Source organism: Papio anubis, chromosome 13 (assembly GCF_008728515.1).
Source record: "Papio anubis isolate 15944 chromosome 13, Panubis1.0, whole genome shotgun sequence".
In the NCBI taxonomy this organism is placed as follows: Eukaryota; Metazoa; Chordata; class Mammalia; order Primates; family Cercopithecidae; genus Papio; species Papio anubis.
In genome coordinates, this window is record NC_044988.1 from 50627923 (window position 1) to 50653950 (window position 26028).

The following is a 26028-nucleotide window of genomic DNA, read 5'->3' on the forward strand; positions in this document are numbered from 1 at the left end:
AGTTCAATGTCTGACACATAAGAGGGGCTTACTCTACACTTACATATCAGTTTTGTCCTCACTTTTTCTCTTTCTCAGAGATCTCCCTTTTCCCCTTTTGTATAAGCATGAAAAAAGCTTTCTTTTCATTCTCTCCAAGTTTAATCAGATAACTCCATGTACATACATCTTTGTTCACAACTATGAACAAGACAGAAAGGGTCCTGGACCTCAAGGACTTTACAATCAATTTGGGAAGGCAAACATTTAACATATAACGTCCAGTGTGATAAGTGTTAGGGTAGGAAAACTCAGAATGCAAGAGAATATAATCTAATCTAGGAGATCATGGGAAATATCACTGGGGAATTGGGAACTAAAGGAAAAATAAGATTTGAATAGGGGAAATTGAAGGATCAGGGAGTCAGTGGGAGAAGAGTGTCCCGGCAGATGAGACACTATATACCAAGCCTGAGCATGATTTATGGAAGGAATCTAAAAGGTGTAGTTTCCATAGCAGAAGTGTAAGGGTGTTACTCGTAGGAGGTCTCTATTGAACTCTTTTCCAGTGACATAGTCTGTGGTCTTTAAGTGGCTTTGCAATGCTAATAAGATAAGCACTGCATTACTGAATGAACTTCTTTAGTAAACATGGATACATGCTTTCTGAATCTATTTGTTTGTTTGTTTTTCCCAAGTCATAAACAGTGAATCAAGCAAATGAAACATAATCAAGCTTAGATAGTATCTTCCACTAATTTCCTTGGTCTTAAGTAAGACTGATAGTAAACTGGTGGTTAACCTATTCAATGGGCTTTAACAAGTAGTAGCCACATCCAGTCAACAGTACAGGCAATCAGGGCCCCTGGACTACAGCGTGTCATGGGAATTACCCCAGGGACCTATGCTCTGGGATTTGTCCTTGCTAGCAGCTATAGATGCCATCAGAAACTCATTTACACACTTTTATAACCGATATAAGGGCAGTGGTTAGTCTCTTGTCATTACATGTTAGCTTTCTTTCCCTTTTCTAGGCTTTTTCAGATGCCCCTTTTACATTATTACTTTTAGTGTGAAAATAATGAGTGGGAAATGGGTAGGTCATACAGAGCAATAATTTCATTCCTGGGCCCCTGTCTTGCCGCTCCCTAAGTTTTGCACCTGGCACTCCTCTGGCATAATAACCTCTGGCAAACCCTTGGGTAATTTACTAGAGGAATAGCAAAACCCATGGATAATGGAGGAGTAGCAGGAATATTATGATTAGCTAACAAATTCCCAAAGTACATAGAATTTTTTTTCTCGAATTAACCGTCATAGCTGAGGAATATAGATTAGTGACAAAATTGTGCACTCAACAAACTATTAAAAGTATTTCAGTATTCTAGTTCTTTCCTAGGAAAGAACTCCTAGGAAAATGATTCATTGAGAGATATATGATTGTATAAGTACTGAGAAACAGTCTTTCTTTTTGCTTTTTATTTGTTTATTTAGTAGACATTATAGTTATACATAATTATGGGATATAATTTGATGTTTTGATACATTTTTATGTTATATAATAATCCAATTAAGGTATTTAGTGTATTCAGCACTTCATGCATTTATTATTCCTGTTTGATGAGAACATTCAAAAGCCTCTCTTCTAGCTCTTTCGTAATATCAATACCTTATTGTTAATCACAGTCACTCTACTATGCAATAGAATGCTAGAATTTATTCCTCCTATTGAATTGTAACTTTGTACCTATTGACCAACCTCTTCCCATCTTCTTCCCCTTCCTTCTTCCTTCCCCAGTCTCTGGTAGCCACTGTTCTATTCTTTTTTTTTTTTCGGTGGAATCTCACTGTCGCCCAGACTGGAGTGCAGTGCACAATCTTGTCTCACTGCCACCTCCGCCTCCCAGATTCAAGTGATTCTTTCTATTCTTTGGGAAAGTGCATTATCTAAGACTCAGGTGCCTCAGATTTAATGGTGGTAAATCTCACTCATTTTATGAAAACCAAATGAATACTATCCTAACAATGGGTAGAAAGCAAGATCAGCTCAGCTTCATGAAAATATGATTATAAAACCATTCATTATTGCCAAGGGTTGGAGTGGAGTTGAGAGAAAGATGCATTATTTTAAATTGTGTTTTAGGTGACAGAACAGGAGTCAGTAATGTTCCAGTTTGGAGAAATTAGAGTTAATTGGTTAATTGATTGATTTGATTCAGTCAAATTTATTGAATGACTGCTGTTTCAGACGCTGTATTTGGTTTTGGGAAAACACAGATAAATTAGGCATAGTTTTTTACCTTCAAATGTCAGTAGTCCTTGGAGAAGACATGTAAACAAATGAATATAATGTGATGCATAGTCCAGTCAAGGCAGGTAGGAAGGTCTAAGTACAATTGAGTGGTCAATTTCACTTCAGGGAAGGGCAATGATGAGAGAAGATTTCCCAGGGAAAGTGATGCTTGGGCAAATAAGCATTTTACATAGAGACAAGGAAGGATAGGGCATCCTGGACAGAGGAAGGACTGTGTACAAAGGCCAAATGACATGTGACAACACTGTACATGAAGGAAACTACCATCAGGCAGAGCTGAAGTGGTGGCACATGGTGAAGTGCTAGTTACTGGTCCCAGCCATGGCAGCAGTGTAACAAATGCCTGCCTCTGGTGCACAGTGAGATATTAAGATTCCTCAAAACAGTTCATATATTTTATAAACTAAGATAGACATTAACAGAAACTCATAGAATCAATAAATGCAAATATAAGTGACATAAGAGGCATTTTGTTCAGCATAGTTATTGATTTTGCCTGACCCAAAGGATTTGAATTTGGGAAGATGTAGGCCTAGAGTAGCTGTCAGTTATCTTGTGATACATGGGCCTTGAAAGCAAGGTAGAAGGACACAGCAGACAGATGGGGGAAGATTAGGTCCTGGTGATGTGAGTCAAACCACTGGATTAAACCACATCTGAAACGTCTATTTCTGTACTCTTCAGTTACAAGAGATAAGTTAGTTTGAATTATTTGCTTAAGTCAGTTTTAAAAAAATTCAGTTGCAACTTAGGAGATACATCTGGCCTCTTCATTTTACAACTTAGGAGACTAATATCTAGTATGACAAAGTGACTTGCTACCAAATGGCTGGTGAAAAACTGGGACGAGGACCCAGGTCTAATGACTCAAAGGCCAGGCTTAGAAATATCTAGCTTTTTTTTTTTTTTTTTTTTTTTTTTTTTTTTTTTTTGCCCCGGAGTCTTCCTCTGTCGCGCAGGCTGGAGTGCAGTGGTGCAATCTTGGCTCACTGCAAATTTTCAAAGCATCTACATATGAGGGCCTAAGTATACAAGTACCTAGAAATCTATTTTGCAGCTACTATGTATTTGAGAGTGTGATTCAGTTTAGTTTAAAGATGACATTTTTTAAGTGGTAGTGCTGTCAAAAGAACATTGCACTGAATCAAGAATCTGGCATTCTGTGTTCATAGCTCACTTTTGCCACTAATTATTTTTGTGACCCTTGGTATTTCTTTCTGGGACTCTGTTTATTGGCTATGAGTATCTCTAAATCTTCTTTAACCTCTACGATTCTAAATAGAAGTACACTCAATTTTAAAGTATCCATTATGGATTTTATATGCTGCTATATATCCTGACAAAATCTTCCTTTTGAATTATTTTTTATATTAATGAGTTCGACCTCACAAATATTTACTGAACACCAATTATAAGCTAGGTGATGTAAAAGTGAATAGTTATTTCTAGTCAGTATTGCTTACTTTTGTATTTCACAGTAGCAGTTTGATATTGTTTGTTCTTCCAAAGCATTAAACAATGCCCTTTAATCTAGGACATGTGGAATCTTCAAATAAGAGCAGAATTGCAAAGAGTGTTAGACTGTCACTTTGCATCAGTCTGAGAGGCAAGACCATAAGTGTTCAGCAGTCAGAGCGAGGGACAGAGGAAAGTCCTGAGCAGTGCAGGTGGATTAAGAACTAAAAATGCCTCAAAAGCACATTCATGCCTACATATCATTGGGTTTGGATCATAGGCCTTGATAAGACCTGTACCATCACCGTGGGTAACTTGGGCCCATTTACAGTACTTGCCTCTGAGGGAAATAAAAATTTGCTAACAGTTTTCTCTAAATGACATTATTATAAGCACTTAATTGCTTGATAGGGTTTTTAGATAATTTTTATAATGAAGCAATTAATTTTATTCACCAAAGCAAGTTTCTAGTTTATGTAAAGACCAGATCTGGCCTATTTTTTAGCTTGTCTACTTTTGAGTAGTTCCATTGCTTGAAAATGACCCTGAAGCTTTTCAATCTCACTTGAAGAGTCCAGGGGAGGGGCAGAGCCACTAGTTATGCAGTTTACTAGAGCCAGGTTCCGTTTCATCTCTAATAATTTTTGCCTGTGTGAGCCTGCACATACAGCTTAAGCTGTCTAAGCATTAGTTAGTTTTGTCATAAATCAAAGGGGAATAGTGATATCTCCCTCCAAGGGTTGCACAACATGGTGATTATTTATAGCACAGCCAGAATAAATGTCATTAGATAATATAGTCTCAGCCAGGTTTTCCTTGGACCATGTTTTAGTGACATATGAGACTCCAGAGAAGCAAAATGCCAGAAGCACAAGACAGCCTAACTTCTGAGTTGATGTGCAGTGTGAAGATGCTCCACAGGTTTAGAATTTCAGCTGACTAGACGAATAAGTGGTAGAATTTGTCCCTCGTTGACCACTATCTTTACTTTGTGTCTTTGGGGAAATATTTAAGCTCTCCAGACTTCTATTTCTTCATGGTTAAATCGGGAATAATATTCCTATTTCATAGAAATTGAAAGGAGATAAATATGAAAGTGTTTATGAGAGTAGAAATCATAAGTGTGAAAGTTCATGCTATTATGGCACAATTGATATTGAAAGTTGATATTACAGACCATTCCTTTTTTGCACAGTGAAAATTGTTTTATATCCATATTGGCCCCTGTCACATATTAAAATATTATTTTCTCTTATTAATTTCTGTGAGAATAATACTGTCTTCATACTTTTATAAAGGGACCTAGAAAACCAATATTTGTCTAATGATTCAGGCTAAAGAGTAAAAAGGAACAGGTATACTCTTTTTTTTTTTTTTTTTTTTTAAATTTATTTATTATTATTATACTTTAAGTTGTAGGGTACATGTGCATAACATGCAGGTTTGTTACATATGTATACTTGTGCCATGTTAGTCTGCTGCACCCCTCAACTCGTCATTTACATCAGGTATAACTCCCAATGCAATCCCTCCCCCCTCCCCCCTCCCCATGATAGGCCCCGGTGTGTGATGTTCCCCTTCCTGAGTCCAAGTGATCTCGTTGTTCAGTTCCCACCTATGAGTGAGAACATGCGGTGTTTGGTTTTCTGTTCTTGTGATAGTTTGCTAAGAATGATGGTTTCCAGCTGCATCCATGTCCCTACAAAGGACGCAAACTCATCCTTTTTTATGGCTGCATAGTATTCCATGGTGTATATGTGCCACATTTTCTTAATCCAATCTGTCACTGATGGACATTTGGGTTGATTCCAAGTCTTTGCTATTGTGAATAGTGCTGCAATAAACATACGTGTGCATGTGTCTTTATAGCAGCATAATTTATAATCCTTTGGGTATATCCCCAGTAATGGGATGGCTGGGTCATATGGTACATCTAGTTCTAGATCCTTGAGGAATCGCCATACTGTTTTCCATAATGGTTGAACTAGTTTACAATCCCACCAACAGTGTAAAAGTGTTCCTATTTCTCCACATCCTCTCCAGCACCTGTTGTTTCCTGACTTTTTAATGATCGCCATTCTAACTGGTGTGAGATGGTATCTCATTGTGGTTTTGATTTGCATTTCTCTGATGGCCAGTGATGATGAGCATTTTTTCATATGTCTGTTGGCTGTATGAATGTCCTCTTTTGAGAAATGTCTGTTCATATCCTTTGCCCACTTGTTGATGGGGTTGTTTGTTTTTTTCTTGTAAATTTGTTGGAGTTCTTTGTAGGTTCTGGATATTAGCCCTTTGTCAGATGAGTAGATTGCAAAAATTTTCTCCCATTCTGTAGGTTGCCTGTTCACTCTGATGGTAGTTTCTTTTGCTGTGCAGAAGCTCTTTAGTTTAATTAGATCCCATTTGTCAATTTTAGCTTTTGCTGCCGTTGCTTTTGGTGTTTTAGACATGAAGTCTTTGCCCATGCCTATGTCCTGAATGGTACTACCTAGGTTTTCCTCTAGGATTTTTATGGTATTAGGTCTAACATTTAAGTCTCTAATCCATCTTGAATTAATTTTCGTATAAGGAGTAAGGAAAGGATCCAGTTTCAGCTTTCTACTGATGGCTAGCCAATTTTCCCAGCACCATTTATTAAATAGGGAATCCTTTCCCCATTTCTTGTTTTTCTCAGGTTTGTCAAAGATCAGATGGCTGTAGATGTGTGGTATTATTTCTGAGGACTCTGTTCTGTTCCATTGGTCTATATCTCTGTTTTGGTACCAGTACCATGCTGTTTTGGTTACTGTAGCCTTGTAGTATAGTTTGAAGTCAGGTAGCGTGATGCCTCCAGCTTTGTTCTTTTGACTTAGGATTGTCTTGGAGATGCGGGCTCTTTTTTGGTTCCATATGAACTTTAAAGCAGTTTTTTCCAATTCTGTGAAGAAACTCATTGGTAGCTTGATGGGGATGGCATTGAATCTATAAATTACCTTGGGCAGTATGGCCATTTTCACGATATTGATTCTTCCTATCCATGAGCATGGTATGTTCTTCCATTTGTTTGTGTCCTCTTTTATTTCACTGAGCAGTGGTTTGTAGTTCTCCTTGAAGAGATCCTTTACATCCCTTGTCAGTTGGATTCCTAGGTATTTGATTCTCTTTGAAGCAATTGTGAATGGAAGTTCATTCATGATTTGGCTCTGTGTTTGTCTGTTATTGGTGTATAAGAATGCTTGTGATTTTTGCACATTAATTTTGTATCCTGAGACTTTGCTGAAGTTGCTTATCAGCTTAAGGAGATTTTGGGCTGAGACAATGGGGTTTTCTAAATATACAATCATGTCATCTGCAAACAGGGACAATTTGACTTCTTCTTTTCCTAACTGAATACCCCTGATTTCTTTCTCTTGCCTAATTGCCCTAGCCAGAACTTCCAACACTATGTTGAATAGGAGTGGTGAGAGAGGGCATCCCTGTCTTGTGCCAGTTTTCAAAGGGAATTTTTCCAGTTTTTGCCCATTCAGTATGATATTGGCTGTGGGTTTGTCATAAATAGCTCTTATTATTTTGAGGTACGTTCCATCAATACCGAATTTATTGAGCGTTTTTAGCATGAAGGGCTGTTGAATTTTGTCAAAAGCCTTTTCTGCATCTATTGAGATAATCATGTGGTTCTTGTCTTTGGTTCTGTTTATATGCTGGATTATGTTTATTGATTTGCGAATGTTGAACCAGCCTTGCATCCCAGGGATGAAGCCCACTTGATCATGGTGGATAAGCTTTTTGATGTGTTGTTGAATCCGGTTTGCCAGTATTTTATTGAGGATTTTTGCATCGATGTTCATCAGGGATATTGGTCTAAAATTCTCTTTTTTTGTTGTATCTCTGCCAGGCTTTGGTATCAGGATGATGTTGGCCTCATAAAATGAGTTAGGGAGGATTCCCTCTTTTTCTATTGATTGGAATAGTTTCAGAAGGAATGGTACCAACTCCTCCTTGTACCTCTGGTAGAATTCAGCTGTGAATCCATCTGGTCCTGGACTTTTTTTGGTTGGTAGGCTATTAATTGTTGCCTCAATTTCAGAGCCTGCTATTGGTCTATTCAGGGATTCAACTTCTTCCTGGTTTAGTCTTGGAAGAGTGTAAGTGTCCAGGAAATTATCCATTTCTTCTAGGTTTTCCAGTTTATTTGCGTAGAGGTGTTTATCGTATTCTCTGATGGTAGTTTGTATTTCTGTGGGGTCGGTGGTGATATCCCCTTTATCATTTTTAATTGCGTCGATTTGATTCTTCTCTCTTTTCTTCTTTATTAGTCTTGCTAGTGGTCTGTCAATTTTGTTGATCTTTTCAAAAAACCAACTCCTGGATTCATTGATTTTTTGGAGGGTTTTTTGTGTCTCTATCTCCTTCAGTTCTGCTCTGATCTTAGTTATTTCTTGCCTTCTGCTAGCTTTGGAATGTGTTTGCTCTTGCTTCTCTAGTTCTTTTAATTGCGATGTTAGAGTGTCAATTTTTGATCTTTCCTGCTTTCTCTTGTGGGCATTTAGTGCTATAAATTTCCCTCTACACACTGCTTTAAATGTGTCCCAGAGATTCTGGTATGTTGTATCTTTGTTCTCATTGGTTTCAAAGAACATCTTTATTTCTGCCTTCATTTCGTTATGTACCCAGTAGTCATTCAGGAGCAGGTTGTTCAGTTTCCATGTAGTTGAGCGGTTTTGATTGAGTTTCTTAGTCCTGAGTTCTAGTTTGATTGCACTGTGGTCTGAGAGACAGTTTGTTATAATTTCTGTTATTTTACATTTGCTGAGGAGTGCTTTACTTCCAATTATATGGTCAATTTTGGAGTAAGTACGATGTGGTGCTGAGAAGAATGTATATTCTGTTGATTTGGGGTGGAGAGTTCTATAGATGTCTATTAGGTCTGCTTGCTGCAGAGATGAGTTCAATTCCTGGACATCCTTGTTAACTTTCTGTCTCGTTGATCTGTCTAATGTTGACAGTGGAGTGTTGAAGTCTCCCATTATTATTGTATGGGAGTCTAAGTCTCTTTGTAAGTCTCTAAGGACTTGCTTTATGAATCTGGGTGCTCCTGTATTGGGTGCATATATATTTAGGATAGTTAGCTCTTCCTGTTGAATTGATCCCTTGACCATTATGTAATGGCCTTCTTTGTCTCTTTTGATCTTTGATGGTTTAAAGTCTGTTTTATCAGAGACTAGGATTGCAACCCCTGCTTTTTTTTGTTCTCCATTTGCTTGGTAAATCTTCCTCCATCCCTTTATTTTGAGCCTATGTATGTCTCTGCGTGTGAGATGGGTCTCCTGAATACAGCAGACTGATGGGTCTTGACTCTTTATCCAGTTTGCCAGTCTGTGTCTTTTCATTGGAGCATTTAGTCCATTTACATTTAAGGTTAAGATTGTTATGTGTGAACTTGATCCTGCCATTATGATATTAACTGGTTATTTTGCTCGTTAGTTGATGCAGTTTCTTCCTAGCCTCGATGGTCTTTACATTTTGGCCTGTTTTTGCAATGGCTGGTACCGGTTGTTCCTTTCCATGTTGAGTGCTTCCTTCAGGGTCTCTTGTAAGGCAGGCCTAGTGGTGACAAAATCTCTAAGCATTTGCTTATCTGTAAAGGATTTTATTTCTCCTTCACTTATGAAACTTAGTTTGGCTGGATATGAAATTCTGGGTTTAAAATTCTTTTCTTTAAGAATGTTGAATATTGGCCCCCACTCTCTTCTGGCTTGGAGAGTTTCTGCCGAGAGATCTGCTGTGAGTCTGATGGGCTTCCCTTTGTGGGTAACCCGACCTTTCTCTCTGGCTGCCCTTAAGATTTTTTCCTTCATTTCAACTTTGGTGAATCTGGCAATTATGTGTCTTGGAGTTGCTCTTCTCGAGGAGTATCTTTGTGGCGTTCTCTGTATTTCCTGGATTTGAATGTTGGCCTGCCCTACTAGGTTGGGGAAGTTCTCCTGGATGATATCCTGAAGAGTGTTTTCCAACTTGGTTCCATTTTCCCCCTCACTTTCAGGCACCCCAATCAGACGTAGATTTGGTCTTTTTACATAATCCCATACTTCTTGCAGGCTTTGTTCATTTCTTTTTCTTCTTTTTTCTTTTGGTTTCTCTTCTCGCTTCATTTCATTCATTTGATCCTCAATCGCTGATACTCTTTCTTCCAGTTGATCGAGTCGGTTACTGAAGCTTGTGCATTTGTCACGTATTTCTCGTGTCATGGTTTTCATCTCTTTCATTTCGTTTATGACCTTCTCTGCATTAATTAGTCTAGCCGTCAATTCTTCCACTTTTTTTTCAAGATTTTTAGTTTCTTTGCGCTGGGTACGTAATTCCTCCTTTAGCTCTAAGAAATTTGATGGACTGAAGCCTTCTTCTCTCATCTCGTCAAAGTCATTTTCCGTCCAGCTTTGATCCGTTGCTGGCGATGAGCTGCGCTCCTTTGCCGGGGGAGATGTGCTCTTATTTTTTGAATTTCCAGCTTTTCTGCCCTGGTTTTTCCCCATCTTTGTGGTTTTATCTGCCTCTGGTCTTTGATGATGGTGATGTACTGATGGGGTTTTGGTGTAGGTGTCCTTCCTGTTTGATAGTTTTCCTTCTAACAGTCAGGACCCTCAGCTGTAGGTCTGTTGGAGATTGCTTGAGGTCCACTCCAGACCCTGTTTGCCTGGGTATCAGCAGCAGAGGCTGCAGAAGATAGAATATTTCTGAACAGCGAGTGTACCTGTCTGATTCTTGCTTTGGAAGCTTCCTCTCAGGGGTATACTCCACCCTGTGAGGCGTGGGGTGTCAGACTGCCCCTAGTGGGGGATGTCTCCCAGTTAGGCTACTCAGGGGTCAGGGACCCACTTGAGCAGGCAGTCTGTCCGTTCTCAGATCTCAGCCTCCGTGTTGGGAGATCCACTGCTCTCTTCAAAGCTGTCAGACAGAGTCGTTTGCGTCTGCAGAGTTTTCTGCTGCTTTGTTGTTGTTGTTGTTGTTGTTGTGTAGCTGTGCCCTGTCCCCAGAGGTGGAGTCTACAGAGACAGGCAGGTTTCCTTGAGCTGCTGTGAGCTCCACCCAGTTGGAGCTTCCCAGCAGCTTTGTTTACCTACTTAAGCCTCAGCAATGGTGGGCGCCCCTCCCCCAGCCTCGCTGCTGCCTTGCCGGTAGATCACAGACTGCTGTGCTAGCAATGAGGGAGGCTCCGTGGGCGTGGGACCCTCCCGGCCAGGTGTGGGATATGATCTCCTGGTGTGCCTGTTTGCTTAAAGCGCAATATTGGGGTGGGAGTTACCCGATTTTCCAGGTGTTGTGTGTCTCAGTTCCCCTGGCTAGGAAAAGGGATTCCCTTCCCCCTTGCGCTTCCCAGGTGAGGCGATGCCTCGCCCTGCTTCAGCTCTTGCTGGTCGGGCTGCAGCAGCTGACCAGCACCGATCGTCCGGCACTCCCCAGTGAGATGAACCCAGTACCTCAGTTGAAAATGCAGAAATCACCGGTCTTCTGTGTCGCTGGCGCTGGGAGTTGGAGACTGGAGCTGTTCCTATTCGGCCATCTTGCTCCGCCCCCTCGGAACAGGTATACTCTTGAAAATAGATGGCTATTGTCAATATTTTTCCTACCAAAAAAAACCAATTCCTTCTCTGTAAAGAGCTGTTACTGTTTAGAGCAATATTTTCACAATTCAGAAAGATTATCTGACCATAACTGACCCCTGCAAAATATTTTAAAAGCACTCTGCATCTAGGCTGGGAAGTATGCAAAATTAGCAAAAATCCCCTAGCATTTTCACACCAAGCCATGTGTATTTAATATACACCACCTCAAAGAGGAACATTACCACCCTAGCACTATGAGTGAGGTGAGACAGAGAGATTTCTAAGAATATATGGGTGTAATTTTCTGTTAACTGAGAATGATTGACAGTTCGTGGAAATCTGCCTCCAAAAAACCTGTTTTGCAGCACCCTTAGTTTTATTTGATATGAAGAAACTGCCTGTTGTTTTGACCCATTTAGCTACTAGGAACTCTGTTTACTACCCTGTCTAAATCCCTATGGATAAATTAGGCAGTATCTGTTTATTTTAGTTTACATTTATTTTTAAAACCAGTGTTCCTTTGACTGTTCTTACTATATCTATGAAATAAGATATATTGAAATAAGATCATGTAAATAAAAATACAATGCAGTCTAGATCTAAAGTCACTGTACATACCTAGATATTTTTTTTTTTTTTTTTTTTTTTTTTTTTGAGACAGGATCTTGCTCTGTCTCCCAGGCTGGAGAGCAGTGTTATGATCAGAGCTTACTGCAGCCTTTGCCTCCTGGACTCAGGTGATCCTCCCATCTCCGCCTCCCTAGTAGTTGGGACTACAGGTGTGTGCCACCACAGCTAGATAACTTTTCTGTTTTTTTTGTTTTTTTTTGTTTTTTTTGAGACGGAGTCTCACTCTGTCGCCCAGGCTGGAGTGCAGTGGCCAGATCTCAGCTCACTGCAAGCTCCGCTTCCCGGGTTCATGCCATTCTCCTGCCTCAGCCTCCTGAGTAGCTGGGACTACAGGCGCCCGCCACCTCGCCTGGCTAGTTTCTTGTATTTTTGTAGAGATGGGGTTCTGCCATGTTGCCCAGGCTGGTCTCGAATTCCTAGGCTCAAGTCATCTGCTCACCTTGGCCTCCCAAATGAGAGGCATTACAGGTGTGAACCACTGTGCTTGGCACCTAGAGGATTTCAATAAAATTTGAGGTCCTATGATTTTTAAGATCATATTTCCAAAGGAAGGAGTTTTGCTTCATTTCAAATGCATGGACAATGAGCAACTATGTTGTTTTGGTAAAACTAGTAGTCCCAAATAAGAAAGAGGGCCTACTAGTCCCTAGTAGTCTAGTACTTTGACTAGAAGAAAAAATCAAGCCCAATTTATTTTATCTGCAGGACTTGGTTTAAGGGGGATTATAAAACTATCACCACATAAAGTCTTTGATGAAGAGGACATAGGGGGAGGTATGTAGGGAGTACTTCAGAGATGCATCTGGTCACTCTTGAATACATAACATATTTATGTAAATATATATGTAAGTGAACTTCAGATTTCATGTATTTGTTTCCTTTTGTTTCCCTGTTGAAAATCTTTATCCAAGCTGTCAATCACAGCACACTGCTCATGTAGAAGCCACTGCTGAGAGCTGGAAGCTGAGAGTAAAGTGGGCTGGGGAGTGACTTTCTTCGGACTATTCTGCTTTTCTTGCACTTTACTAGGTTCCTGTTCTTCCCCACCCACTACCTCTCCTGGGCACTGATTCCAGGCAAGTGAGGTGCATATCTGTGGACTATGGTTAAGTGAAAGCCTTGTCCTGGAAAGCTCTATCTGGTTTCTCTTATGCCAGACAGACCAGCTTGCCATGAAGGCTTTCACAGGCTCTGATCCACACTTCAGACTTCAGCTGATCTGCTACTGACATTCTAGACTATTGCTTCTCCAAGTAAAGAATAAGTATACCATTGGTGGTGGAAGAGAGAATTTTAGGTGGTACATAGACAAATGTTTTTATTGTGATTGTTATGTATTTTTAATTCATGTGAGAAAAATGTTTTCCATTCATGGTAGCAATATACAATTTCTTCTTTAATTACATTTACTTAAAAAATGTGAGTTGATTTAAAGAGAAATATTAATAAGACTTCTGGAGAAACTCAGGCATGACAAAAAACATGAAGGTGACATGTGAGTAGTTGAGGTTTAGAAAGCACTGCAATGTTATAGACTCTAGGCTACCTCCCTCCCTATCCCCCGGTCAGTTAACTAGTTGAATTCTCTCAAGTCAGGATGTCTTTGCCTGTTGGCCTTTACCTTAAGAATGTCAGGCAATGATGAGGAATTACACATCAGGAGATTGTAGGAGACCTTCAACTTAAAAAGTGGTGATGAATATGAAAGAAGGAGTCATAGTATATGACCAAAGTAGAGAGGACTTTGAGACTCAGCAGTTGGGATGTAGGAGGGTTTCCTGTAAAAAGAAGTTCTTAACTGGGCTTCAAAGGATGAACAGGAATTATCCTGTGGAGATAGGATATGACATATGCCAAGACATAAGCAGAAGAATGACATATGCCAAGTTGGTTTCTTAAAATCACAACCCCCAAATTGTGGGCTCTGGGTCTTCATTTAGTGGGGATGGGAAGCACCAGGCTATCTGTGACTTCTTTTCTGACACGGGCTTTCAAGTGCATGTAACTTGACATTTACGATTTCCTCTGCAAAAGAAGAAAGGAACAGGGTGATGGTGCCTCTATCATCAGTTGCACTTATGGGTGCAACAGCAAAGGAGGTGGGACACCTAAGGGACAACCGTTCATGTGAAATTGAGCAGGGATGAGAAGAAATTTCCCTTTGTATTTCATACATCCCAGAAATGAACCACTTTATTATCTGGGACTCTTAAAGCAGAGAAACTATACATTTCTAAGAATGGGGGCTCTGCTCAAATCTTTGTACTACAGTACAAAGAAGGGTGAGGGCAGGAAGCAGTGGTGATCTTGCTCTTTTTGGAAGAATTTGTGTCTGTCCTTTTAAAGTCAGGTATGATTGATAGGAAAGTAAAGTACTGGCATCCTCAGATTGGAGTTTTTTCTTTTTTTTTTTAAATGGAGTCTTGCTCTTGTCGTCCAGGCTGGCAATGGCATGATTTCAGCTCACTGCAACCTCTGCCTCTTGGGTTCAAGCAATTCTGTCTCAACCTCCCCAGTAGCTGGATTACAGGTGCCCGCCACCACGTCCATCTTAAATTTTGTATTTTTAGTAGAGACAGGGTTTCCCCATGTTGGCCAGGCTGATCTCGAACTCCTGACCTCAGGTGATCCACCCACCTCGGCCTCCCAAAGTGCTGGGATTACAGGTGTTAGCCACCACACCCAGCCTGAGCTTAACATAAGCAAAGAAATAAAAATAATATAATCTCTCAAAATAGCAAAGAACAGGGTTGTCTAGTCAAAATATATAACTACATATTTTTAATGGCCACATTACAAAAGTAAAGAGAAACAGGTGAAATTAATTTAACGTTAAAAAATATATTTTAAGGTATACAACATGATGCTATGAGTAAAATGGTTATTACAGTGAAACAAATTAACATCTCCATCATCTCACATAGTTACCAGCTTCCCTTCCCACTCCCAACCCCTCATTGCAAGAGCAGCTATAATTTACTCATTTAGCAAAAATCCTGAATACAATACACCGTTTTTATTATTTTTTTAATTTATTTTTTTGAGACAAGGTCTCACTCTGTCACCCAGGCTGGAGTGCAGTGGCACAATCTTGGCTCACTGCAACCTCCACCTCCCATGCTCAAGCGATCCTCTCTCCTGAGCCTTGCGAGTAGCTGGGACTACAGGCACGGGCCACTACATTTGGCTAATTTTTGTAGAGACAGGGTTTCACCATGTTGCTCAGGCTGGTCTCTAACTCCTTGGGCTTAAGTGATCTGCCCACCTCGGCCTCCCAAAGTGCTGGGATTACAGGCGTGAGCCGTCATGCCTGGCCTACAATGCACTAATATTAACTATAGTTGGCAGTTTGGGCATTAGATCTCCAGACTTGTTCATCCTACATATTTGCTATTTTGTATCCCTTGAGGTACATCTCCCCATTTCCTCCACCCACCCTACCTCTGGTAATCACTATTTTATTCTCTATTTCTGTATATTTGACTTTTAAAAAAATTCCATACATATGTAAAATCATGCAATAGTTTTCTTTTTGTATCTGGCATATTTTACTGAATATAATTTAAACAATATACTTCATTTAGCTCGATATATTTAAAGTATTTTAACATATAATGAATGTAAAAATATTGAAATATTTTGCACTTTTTTCATGTATGTATTTAAAATTTGGGGTATATGTTACAGTACATGCCATTTAGGACATTAAGTTACCACTGGAAATAATATTTAGATTTTATAACATTTGCAGTTGAAAAAATAGATACATGTATCCAAGTTGTTCTCAACATACTTAAAGTTTTCCAATAACTGAATTAAATATCAGTTTAATATAAATAATTAGGTTAAATGAAAATAAAATTTCAGTTCTTTGGCTCCGTTAGCCATGGTTCAGGAGCAGAATAGTCACCTGAGGCTAGTAACAACCCTTTTGGATCATAGGAAAGAAGAAAAAAAATCAAAATAATTTTTCTTGGTCACTTTTAGCTCCTTTTCTTCCAGGATGATTATGGAGCTACGAATTTCCTACGAAGCTGGGTGATAAAAGCACTTTGGACAAAAACACAGATACCTTCATTCTATACCGGGATCCATCACTGATTAGCTGTATTAAATTTGTCTATACTGTAATTTGAGGAGAATGATACCTGCTTCTGTATCTTGTTGGGTTTTACAGATGATGTATTGAAAGTTCAATAAAATCTATAAACAATAAATCTCTGTGGTTTGAATGGTCCTCAGATGTCTTGACTAATGATTCTCAAATGCTTAACCATAGACCGTTTTTTCCCCCCACATGACACTGCTTCATATTTTTAAGGTTTTTTTCACCAAATATTTTATTTAATCCATCTTCAAGCCCTGAAACTTTTTTCTCCCTCAGACATGACTTCAACTTTACTATCCTGGTTCCTTTCTATTGAATATGTTTTGTTTGTGTCTATATTTCTTATTATGTCTTGAACTGATTGTACTTACGATATGATTTGACTAGCATAAGATAGAATAGGGCAGTCATCTTCTTTGATCTAGACTACATGCTATCCTTCTATTAATGCAGTTGCTAGTTTTATATTTGCTTGATTTCAAAATTTTTTTTTTTTTTAGATTTTGGTAGCCACAGTTACTTGACTCATATCAAACTTATCAGTAACTAAAACCCCCATTTTCCCTCTTCCTGTACTTATTTGACTAGTTTTGTTGCACTTTCTGAAATGTCTCTCATTTGTTTTTGACCAAAAAATAAAAATAACAAATGCCATTGATTCTGTGTCTATACTGTTTGAGGCAGTTAGGCCTTTACTTACTCCTTCCAAGATTTTAAGCAGTGTTGCATTCAATTTGAACAAGAGGAATAAAAAGGCTTGAGAAATCTTAGGGAAGTGTGTCTCAAGCTTTAGCAAACAACAGATCTGCAGGAGATCTTGTTAAAATGCTAAATTCTGATTCAGCAGGTCTGGAGTAGGGTCAAAGATTTTACATTTCTAGTAAGTTTCTATGGATTATGTTTTGAGCAACAAATTCTTAGAGTGTCTGAAAGGTTTTTAAAATAACTGATCTCCCTTCGACATCTTCTTCATTAGCAGTAAAATATATATCTTCTCACTCTGTAAATCAGCTCTGAGATTTTTTATAATCTTAGCTGAGGTTTGGGTATGCAGAGTTTTGAAACTCTTATTTGCTTAAGAGAAGGAGCCACGTATGATCTTCTTTTGGGTTTCCCCATTGTCTGGTAAAATGAGGAGCATTACTAAATGGCACTCACTTTTACTGAGTTTGTTTGGATTCCCCAGAGAACTGAAAAACATCACCATTATGGAAGTCTTATCAGAGAGATGGGGAGAACTCACCCCAAAGCAGTTGTCAATATCTGGAAAATATTTTTCTAGTTGGCCTTATATTTCATTTCTATTTTCCCCAGTTCTAATCAGTTTATCACAATTAAAAAGAAACCAATGAAAAACATAAATATTGGAGATCATTTAATTTCATTGGAGGCTGGAAAGGAGAGAAAGGCTGAAAAAGGGGCCGTGCACAGTGGCTCACGCCTATAATCCCAGCACTTTGGGAAGCCAAGGTGGGTGGATCACCTGAGGTCAGGAGTTCGAGACCAGCTTGGCTAACATGGTGAAACCCCATCTCTACTAAAAATAAATACAAAAATGAGTCCGGTGTGGTGGCACGTGCCTGTAGTCCCAGCTACTTGGGAGGCTGAAGCAGGAGACTTGCTTGAACCCAGGAAGCGGAGGTTGCAGTAAGCCGAGACTGTGCCACTGCACTCCAGCTTGGGTGACAGAGCAAGACAGAGTGTGACAGAGCGAGACACCATCTAAAAAAAAAAGAAAGAAAGAAAAAAAAAGGCTGAAGGGTGTGCTGGGTCTCATCCTGGGTGAGGGAACAACTTGTGGAAAAGTGAATTGAGGCCTATTGGAATGTTTGGGGCTCCTCAACACTGTTTACACTCTGAGATACAGACCAAAAGTGAGGTAAAAAGTGAGTGTTTCCTTTTTTTCAGAATAGGACTTTACTCCAGATTTTCTTACTCTTCTCTTGATTCCTTCACCATCCTTGATCTACATTCACCTCGGATGCCCATGTCCCTTCTCCACTGGCAAAGCTTGTTTTCTTCTTAATCTTCTTGTGTTCATCTAGCCTCACATTGCATTTGTCACACTTCTTTGAAAACCTACTGTTTGTCAAAGTGTCTTTCTAGTAATCCAGATACCTCTCCCCCCATGCCTTTGGTGTGGTTTTGGTAGAGTCATACCGAGCAGCAATGCCTTATGAAAATGAATTTGACAGAATCTGCCTGTTCATCAAAGGAGGCCAGACAGGAGGTGAGAAAAACCAGGTGTGTCCCACACCAGTCTCAATGAAGCCTTTTGGGGTGTCTTGTGCTCTTGACTAAATCTCAGATGATACTGAATGAATAATTACCAAAGGCGTGAGCTGTTAAGGAATCCCAGTTTGGCAGGCTCTGTGCAGTCAGATGTAGCCAGCCCTGTTTATGTGTGAAAGGATTGGGTTTTCCCCAAGCTGTTTGGTAATGTTGCAAGAACAGACTTTCCCCTCCCTGGCTCCCTGGAGTAAAATGGCTGCCAAAGTATTTTGGAACAGAAACTTAGAAATGTACCGACCACTAGAAGAGAGTAACAAGGGTCCTTTGATATTTTCCGTGTTCACTATGATCAAGTTGGCATCTGTTTCCTTCTGAGCTAAAGATTCTGAGCTATCATTGGCTGATGTGAGCTTGTGACCTAGCTACTTCTCTTCAGAATACACTGTGGAGGGGCAGCGGGGGCAGCCCTGTTTGGATTGAGAGTCCTTAAGGAGAGCTTTACAGATGAGTTCTAGTGGAGCCCATAAGGAAGAAGAAAACTAAACACAATGTGTGGTCCTGTGTTCTACTACACCACTCTATGGAAATGGGCTGTTGGGAGGAAGACTATATTTCTGACAGTTTACAGAGCCAAAAACCTGTTGAAGGCTTTTTGTCAGGTAGTGGAGAAAATGGCAAAACCTTTAAAACTTCAGGGAAATTACTTGATAGTTCTGATGACCACAGGCCACCAGACTGCTGGGCCATGGAATTACAGCAACATTACAAAGAAAATAGGAGGGTGGGCTGAGCCGGACTCAGAAACTATTCCAAATGTACTGTGACTTTTTAGGAAGCTAGTTCTTTTTATTTGAAATATTTTGTGGTTTTTTTGCATGAGAATTAGCCTATGCTTCTTAAAAATATCATAAAATGCCAGTTAGCAGAAAAATAAACAGTTTAATCTCCAGTCCCACTACCTAGAGTCAACCCTTGTTCATACTGCAGTACATTTTATTTTCTTTTAGTTCTTTTCTACGCTTTAAATAAAAACATAATTATGTCAATATGGCAATATAATTTTGACTCCTTTTAAAACTGTAGCTTATATCATAAGTCTATTTCATATTGTTTTGAAGTTGTCATATACATTTTGTCATGCAAGTTTTTAATGGCTGTTTTTATGGAGTTGTGCCCCAAGTTACTTATTCATTCCCATGTTGTCAGATATGTTGTTCTTTAGCTTTTTTTTTTTTTCCCCATTATAACTAATGAGGCAATGTGTCTTGAGTATTTTGGATTAACTCTCTAGAATTGATTCTCAGGGAGGTTATTTACTTTGAAGTGATGGACAGAGTCTGGTGGATTTATGAGTGAACTCTTGTGTGATTTGGAAAGATAGAGTTGTTTAGGCTAGGTATTACCAACCCAAAGTTGACACTTGAGTCACCTAAGTTCTTCTCTACTCCAGAGGCTTGGCCCTGCCTGGCCTGATCCCAGGAAAAGAGATTTTAGGGATTACAGAAATGGGAACTAGTTGTGGCTCTGAGCGCAGCATGCAAATTAATTCAACACAGTCCCTGGGACAGGCTCATGATCAGTGAGCGGAAACTCCCCCTTCGAGTGCTTTCATGATTAGACTCCTGCCTAGGAAGCTTGTCTATTAGTTGTGTAATCTTGGAAAAATCTCTTAACACTTTTTCCTTTGACTCCGTTTCCCCATATGGCACCCAATCTTTTATAGTGTTGTGAAAAATAGAGAAAATGTAGAAGGGAAGAACGTGGCACCCAATCCATAATGGACACTCAGTGAAAGTTAGCTATCATCATTTTTGCTGTTTTTGTGTCCTACAAATGTATTTTCCCAGGAGTTTTTTTTTATTCTGTCTCCTCCTTTCCTCCACATACCCCCAGCCAGTGGCTGAGGTCTTGCTTCAACCACCATGTACCTTTCTGAAATCCAAAAGTTTTACTCCCTGATAAAGGTATTGACCTCTTGTTGGTCTCATCCTCCAGATCTACCTATACCTAAGAAAATGACATCTCTTTAAGCTGGTCCCCAGTTCACTTGTTTTCCCTAACACTTTAATTCACAAGATCAATCACTTTCCTTACAGGCCAGCCTTACTGCAGAGTTGATTTTTATAGTTTTGGGCCTGTTGGTCTGGTTGTACTTTTCTCTTTCTGCTGGTCTGCTAGTTGCAGCAGATCTTGAAAGCAGTGATATGTTATGACATTGTCATCACCCTCATTATTGTTCTTTATATAACAGTAGCAGCATAACTGTGTTTTGATTTCTTGTACAAGGCATAAAGTGTGCTAGTGGCTCACTATTCACATCAATTTCATCAGAAAATGTTATTTCCTCCTTCTATTGATCATGATGTAGAGGCCCAGTGACATTAGGTAACTTGCCCAAGATCACACATGTGGAAAGCTGCAGAGTCAGACTTGGAACTGAGTCCATTATATCTGAATCCCACTGCACTCCAAAATTTGATGAATGAAGGAATAGATAAACGTATCATGATTTTGATGTTCTGACTAATTCCTAGCCAGTACTTCACTGTTACTGGAGCTTAAGCTTTAAGTACTGGCTAGGAATTAGTCAGAATTTTATTTTTAAGGAGGAGCATATAATTATATATATTTTATACCTGTAGTGAATTGGGCACTATAGAAAACATGTAGAGGATTGTGTTTACCAACTTCATGTGGAGTCAGGATACCCGACTCTGGCTTGCTGATAGTCAGGTAAGTCAGACATGGGCAGGGCATAAACCAAATTAGACTATTTCCATTTGACTAAGCCATATAATCAGGTGTAAGCCACGGAAAGAAATCTGGAAGGACAGGTGCAACATTAGAAGATGCCACACGACAGTGATTGTTAGAGGTTCAGACTTGAGAAAGCCAATTGGAATCAAGAAGGCCTAACCCTGGGATTCTCTCACTGAAAAGAAGACTGGTAGCAGGAAGAGGACATGTAACATAAATTACATTATTAGATTTGTGTCATAATAACAAAAACAATAATGATAATAACACTAATAGCTTGTTATATACCATGCCCTGTACTAAGAACTATACATATGTTATCCCATCTAAATCACATTTAATAGATTTCCATTTTTCTCATGAGAAAATTGCATCATACAGAGATGAACTAACTTGCTCAAGGCTATAGACCTGGTCATTAGCAAAGCAGGGATTTGAATTTAGATGTATTTTTCTCTGAAGCCTGGGTTTAGATAAATGGATCTGGAAGCACTGGGAAGGATGAATTAATGGGATGGAGTATAGCGGATGCAGAGTGCCCACTTATGGAATGATTTCATTCAAGAGAGACAGGAAGGTCAGAGGTAAGAATGCTGCTGCTGGGACAGAGAAGAAGGTACAGATATGAGATATGGTAAGAAGGTATACTACAGCAGTGGCTCCCAGATCTCAATGAGTAGCCATTTCTCATGGAGGTTCTGTTTATTTATTTTTGATGATGATTCCCATGGCATACCTTGAATCTTCTGAATCAGAATCTCTGGAATACAAGTTGGTATTCTTATAAAGCACCCTAGGTGATGCTGAAGCTCTGCCAGGTTCAAGAACCACAGCTCAATCGGCCTTGATTTAGAGGTTTGGGGTGGAGCATGAGAGAAAGAAAAGATTTTGGGGTGGCATCCAGGTTTCTGAATTTTGTGACTAAATGAAGTTTTTGGAGGGTAGGTAAGATGCTGAGTTCAGTTTTGGATATGTTGAGATGGTCTGGTCCTGTGGATTTAGTTGGATATTAGCGTCTAAAGCTTAGAACAGAAGTCAAGGCTGTAGATTTAGATATAGAGGACACTGGTGTTTGGGTGGTGGTTGTTCTATATTTTACATGGAATTTTCAAAATACTCAAAACTTCAGTTTTCCCTCAATAATTAAATAATCACTTTATATCTTTGTGATCTTAAATCTCTTTCTGACCATTGATTGAAACTTTTGCTTTTAAAATTTATGTTACCATTTCTTAATAGTTCCTTAAGAGTCATGCATTGTTATAAGTACTTATTTGCACCATCTCATTGGATTCAAACCAACAATTGTTAAAGTAAAATTTATTGTTCCTGTGTTTTAGATGAAGAGACTTAGGCACGTTATGTAACACACCCAAGGTAATATAGTCAAATAATCGAGCCAGGATTTGAGCCCAAGTCTCTTTCTGACTCTAGGCTTAGAGCTTTTGGGCTATTTCACAAAAGGGTTGTTCCTAGGTCAGGCAGATAACTTCTATATTACCTTCATAAAAGAAGAATATAATCTACCACTATTAGATTTTGCAGGTTAATGTCATATTATGTTTAAATACAGAAAAGTTTATTTAAAAGTCAGTTGAATTTCTCTTGAGAAATTGGCCATGTAGTAAATTATATTTAATAAAAGAGTTTGTGTACTTCCCAGGGAGCAGAGTATTAGCCTGATCAAAGCACCTTTCAACCTTTATTTAACAGCATGTGGGTAGTCTACATTTTTTGTACTCTCAGAGAAAGCGGGTGGGGAGGGGTGTGACATTGGTTTTTGTCTCTGGGAGTTCTGTTGCATGATTTGATCTCCCAACTTGTTTTGTGGGGCATATCCAACTTTGGGTTGAAACTAAAATGGGTTCTTGGTAATCCCAGATTGAAAATATGTCTCAGCAGTAACATTGTTTATCTTCAAGTTTAGGTAAATACAGACATTTACCATGCCTTCTTGGTAGCAATGTAAGAATGAGTAGGGCTATGAAAAATGCACAGGGCATTCATTATGAAGACTGGCTGGTTAAAACTGATAAACTAAAGAAATTGCATTCTTTTCCACAAGCTGAGTCATACAAATGAAATTGTGGAATCATCTGGGCCAACAGCTGTAATATGATACTTAATCTCCATAAGTGACAGATATCTAAGATAACACTAACACCCAGACGACAACTCAGGCAACACCAGCACAGTGTTTTGGTATGAGAACAGAAGAAATGTTAGTAGAGTGAGCATTTTTCCACAGAGAACTCAAATATGGTAACACTCTCATAGCTTTGATAATCCCCAATAAAGTGTGGTTACTAAAATGCATGACAAAAAGAACTTCTATCTCTAAAGAACTTCTTTATATATTTCCATGTATAAGACATGGAAATACTTGGGTTAGGATCAAGGAGAAAAAAGTTTATCAGTTAATTAAGAGTTAGGTAGCTAGTTTGCCCACAGATTAATTTGTATGAGGCAAAGGAAATCGCACCTAAATAGGAAAAAGCAAGCTTACCCTCAAGGTATGCTTTTCCCAACCCCACCTTGCCAGGTGCACTCCTTATTCCTCAGGTGTGCCTGTTTATCCCACGGACCTTGCCACACTTACATCTTGTTCTGGCCCCACAGCGAGGAACATATAAAAGATCCCTGTCTTGCCGGGTGCGGTGCCTCACGCCTGTAATCGCAGCACTTTGGGAGGCCGAGGCGGGGGGATCACGAGGTCAGGAAATCGAGACCATCCTGCCTAACACGGTGAAACCCCGTCTCTACTAAAAATACAAAAAATTAGCCAGGCGTGGTCGTGAGCGCCTGTAGTCCCAGCTACTGGGGAGGCTGAGGCAGGAGAATGGAGTGAACCCGGGAGGCGGAGCTTGCAGTGAGCCGAGATAGAGTCACTGCACTCCAGCCTGGGCGACAGAGACTCCGGCTCAAAAAAAAAAAAAAAAAAAAAAAGATCCCTCTCTTTAGATCTCAGGGTATCTTGGAGTCACTATTGATCCTTGACCTCCCTCCTTTCTCTGACCGTGTCTCGACAAGTGTTCGGGTCTCCTGTGCTAAATGTCTATTTGTTGTCTGGATTAGGTTTTGTCTTGTTTTTCTATTTCTTTGCATCTCGTAGCCCATTTCTTTGATTCAATTTCACAACCTCTTGATTTTGTCCTTAAGTATGTGGCAACACAATCCCTCCGGAGGCAGGATAGTTCAATAGAAAAAGATGAACCTTGGGGGTCAGAAGATTTAAACTTCCAGAATTTAAATTTTCATTCTACTATTACTAGATTTATAAACTTTATCAAATCACTCTCCTACTCTGTTCCTTAATTCTACATATTTAAAATTGGCATAAAAATCTCAATGTGGTAGAGCTATTGAGATGAAAATCAGAATAGATACAAAGAACTTGATAGCCCCAAGAAGCTTGATCACTATTTGTTTAATGGCCCTTCCTGTCTTCTCATATCTCAGTTCAGATCCTACTCAGCCATTTATTTTATTTTGTTCCTTTTGGAGTACGGAATAAAGCCAAGAATTATGCTTAAAAATTAGCATAACTAAAAGTATTTAAAACACAAGTAACTTGAGAAAGGTGAGTTGGAGGTTTATGTCTAAACTCAGTATTTTTTGGAGAGAAATTTACCTGTCAGGGCCAGATTAAAACATTTACAAGTCCCGTGCACATGTGAGATGAAGATGCCCGTCCACTTATCTCACAGGTAAGTTAAAAGTTAAAAAGTGAAAATGTCTACTAGAGTTCAATAATATTCTTAATTTTATCCTCATGACTTCTCTGAAGCTTTTAGAAAATATGAAATTCTTAAAAACAACAGTAACCCACATTTTTATTGCCCTAGTTTGCCCTATCGTATCTTTCTCCTGCTCACAGGGTCTGAGGCAGCTGGGATAGGAGAGAAGGATTATCAGCCAATCAATATTTTTTGAACCCCAGATATTATTTATTTATCTATCCATTTATTTATTTTGAGATTATATTTTATCTGGAACCTTAAAAAAATATTAGATTCCAAACTGTGTCTACTGTGTTTATTTTATCAATATGTCCCAGATTTGTATTACTTATTTGTGATTCTGAATAATATTTTTTCCAACATTAATTATCAGCCTCTCTGTGCCCCCCCAGAATTATTACAACCTATGTTAATGCACACTATGGCAAGCCATGTGAATTTTCTACCCAACAGTTGTTTTCCTCATGCTTCCTTGCCAAGAGAACCCCATTATTGGTCAGTTACTAGTCACATGATCTTCTTTAGCCCCTCCTTAGCCCCTGTAGGTGAATCAGGAGTAAGCTAAGGCAATTGTGGTAATTCTCCTTTTTCTTGGAAATGTTTGATTTAGATATGGAGAAGAGGTGCAACCTTGCTTATGAAATGAGAGGGCAAATATGGGAAACTTTGAGGTAAATTTTCTTTCCCCTTGAAAGGGACCAAAAAGTTGTAGTTTATACTTTCTTGACTTTGGTCACTGTTGGGTGAAGAGTTGGTGATGTAGCAGCCACCTTGAGACCATGAGGGGACAAGTCTGAGGACACAATTACGTGCTACTGGTGGCAGAGGACACTATAGCAAGAACCTGGATCCCTGATGACATTAAACCATTGACTTAGTCTACCGTGGAACCATCAGGAAATAATCCTTAGTTTTTTTGGGTTTTTTTTTTTTTGAGACGGAGTCTCGCTCTGTCACCCAGGCTGGAGTGCAGTGGTGCGATCTAGGCTCACTGCAAGCTCCGCCTCCCAGGTTCACGCCATTCTCCTGCCTCAGCCTCCCGAGTTGCTGAGACTACAGGTGCCCGCCACCACGCCCGGCTGATTTTTTGTATTTTTAGTAGAGACGGGGTTTCACCATGTTAGGCAGGATGGTCTCAATCTCCTGACCTCGTGATCCACCCGCCTCGGCCTCCCAAAGTGCTGGGATTACAGGTGTGAGCCACGGCGCCCAGCCAATCCTTAGTTTTTT

At 39.5% G+C, this 26028-nt stretch overlaps 1 protein-coding gene across 1 annotated transcript in view; it reads left to right on the forward strand.

Moving 5' to 3' along the window:
• The window catches only part of LOC101013172, an 83522-nt gene extending 67325 nt beyond the window's left edge, over positions 1-16197 (forward strand). Inside the window, exon 6 of the mRNA XM_017949371.1 lies at positions 15964-16197. Within this exon, the coding sequence (XP_017804860.1) occupies positions 15964-16062 (99 nt within the window). The 3' untranslated portion in view covers positions 16063-16197. The remainder of the gene's footprint in view (positions 1-15963) is intronic.
• The last annotated feature ends 9831 nt before the right edge of the window (positions 16198-26028 follow it).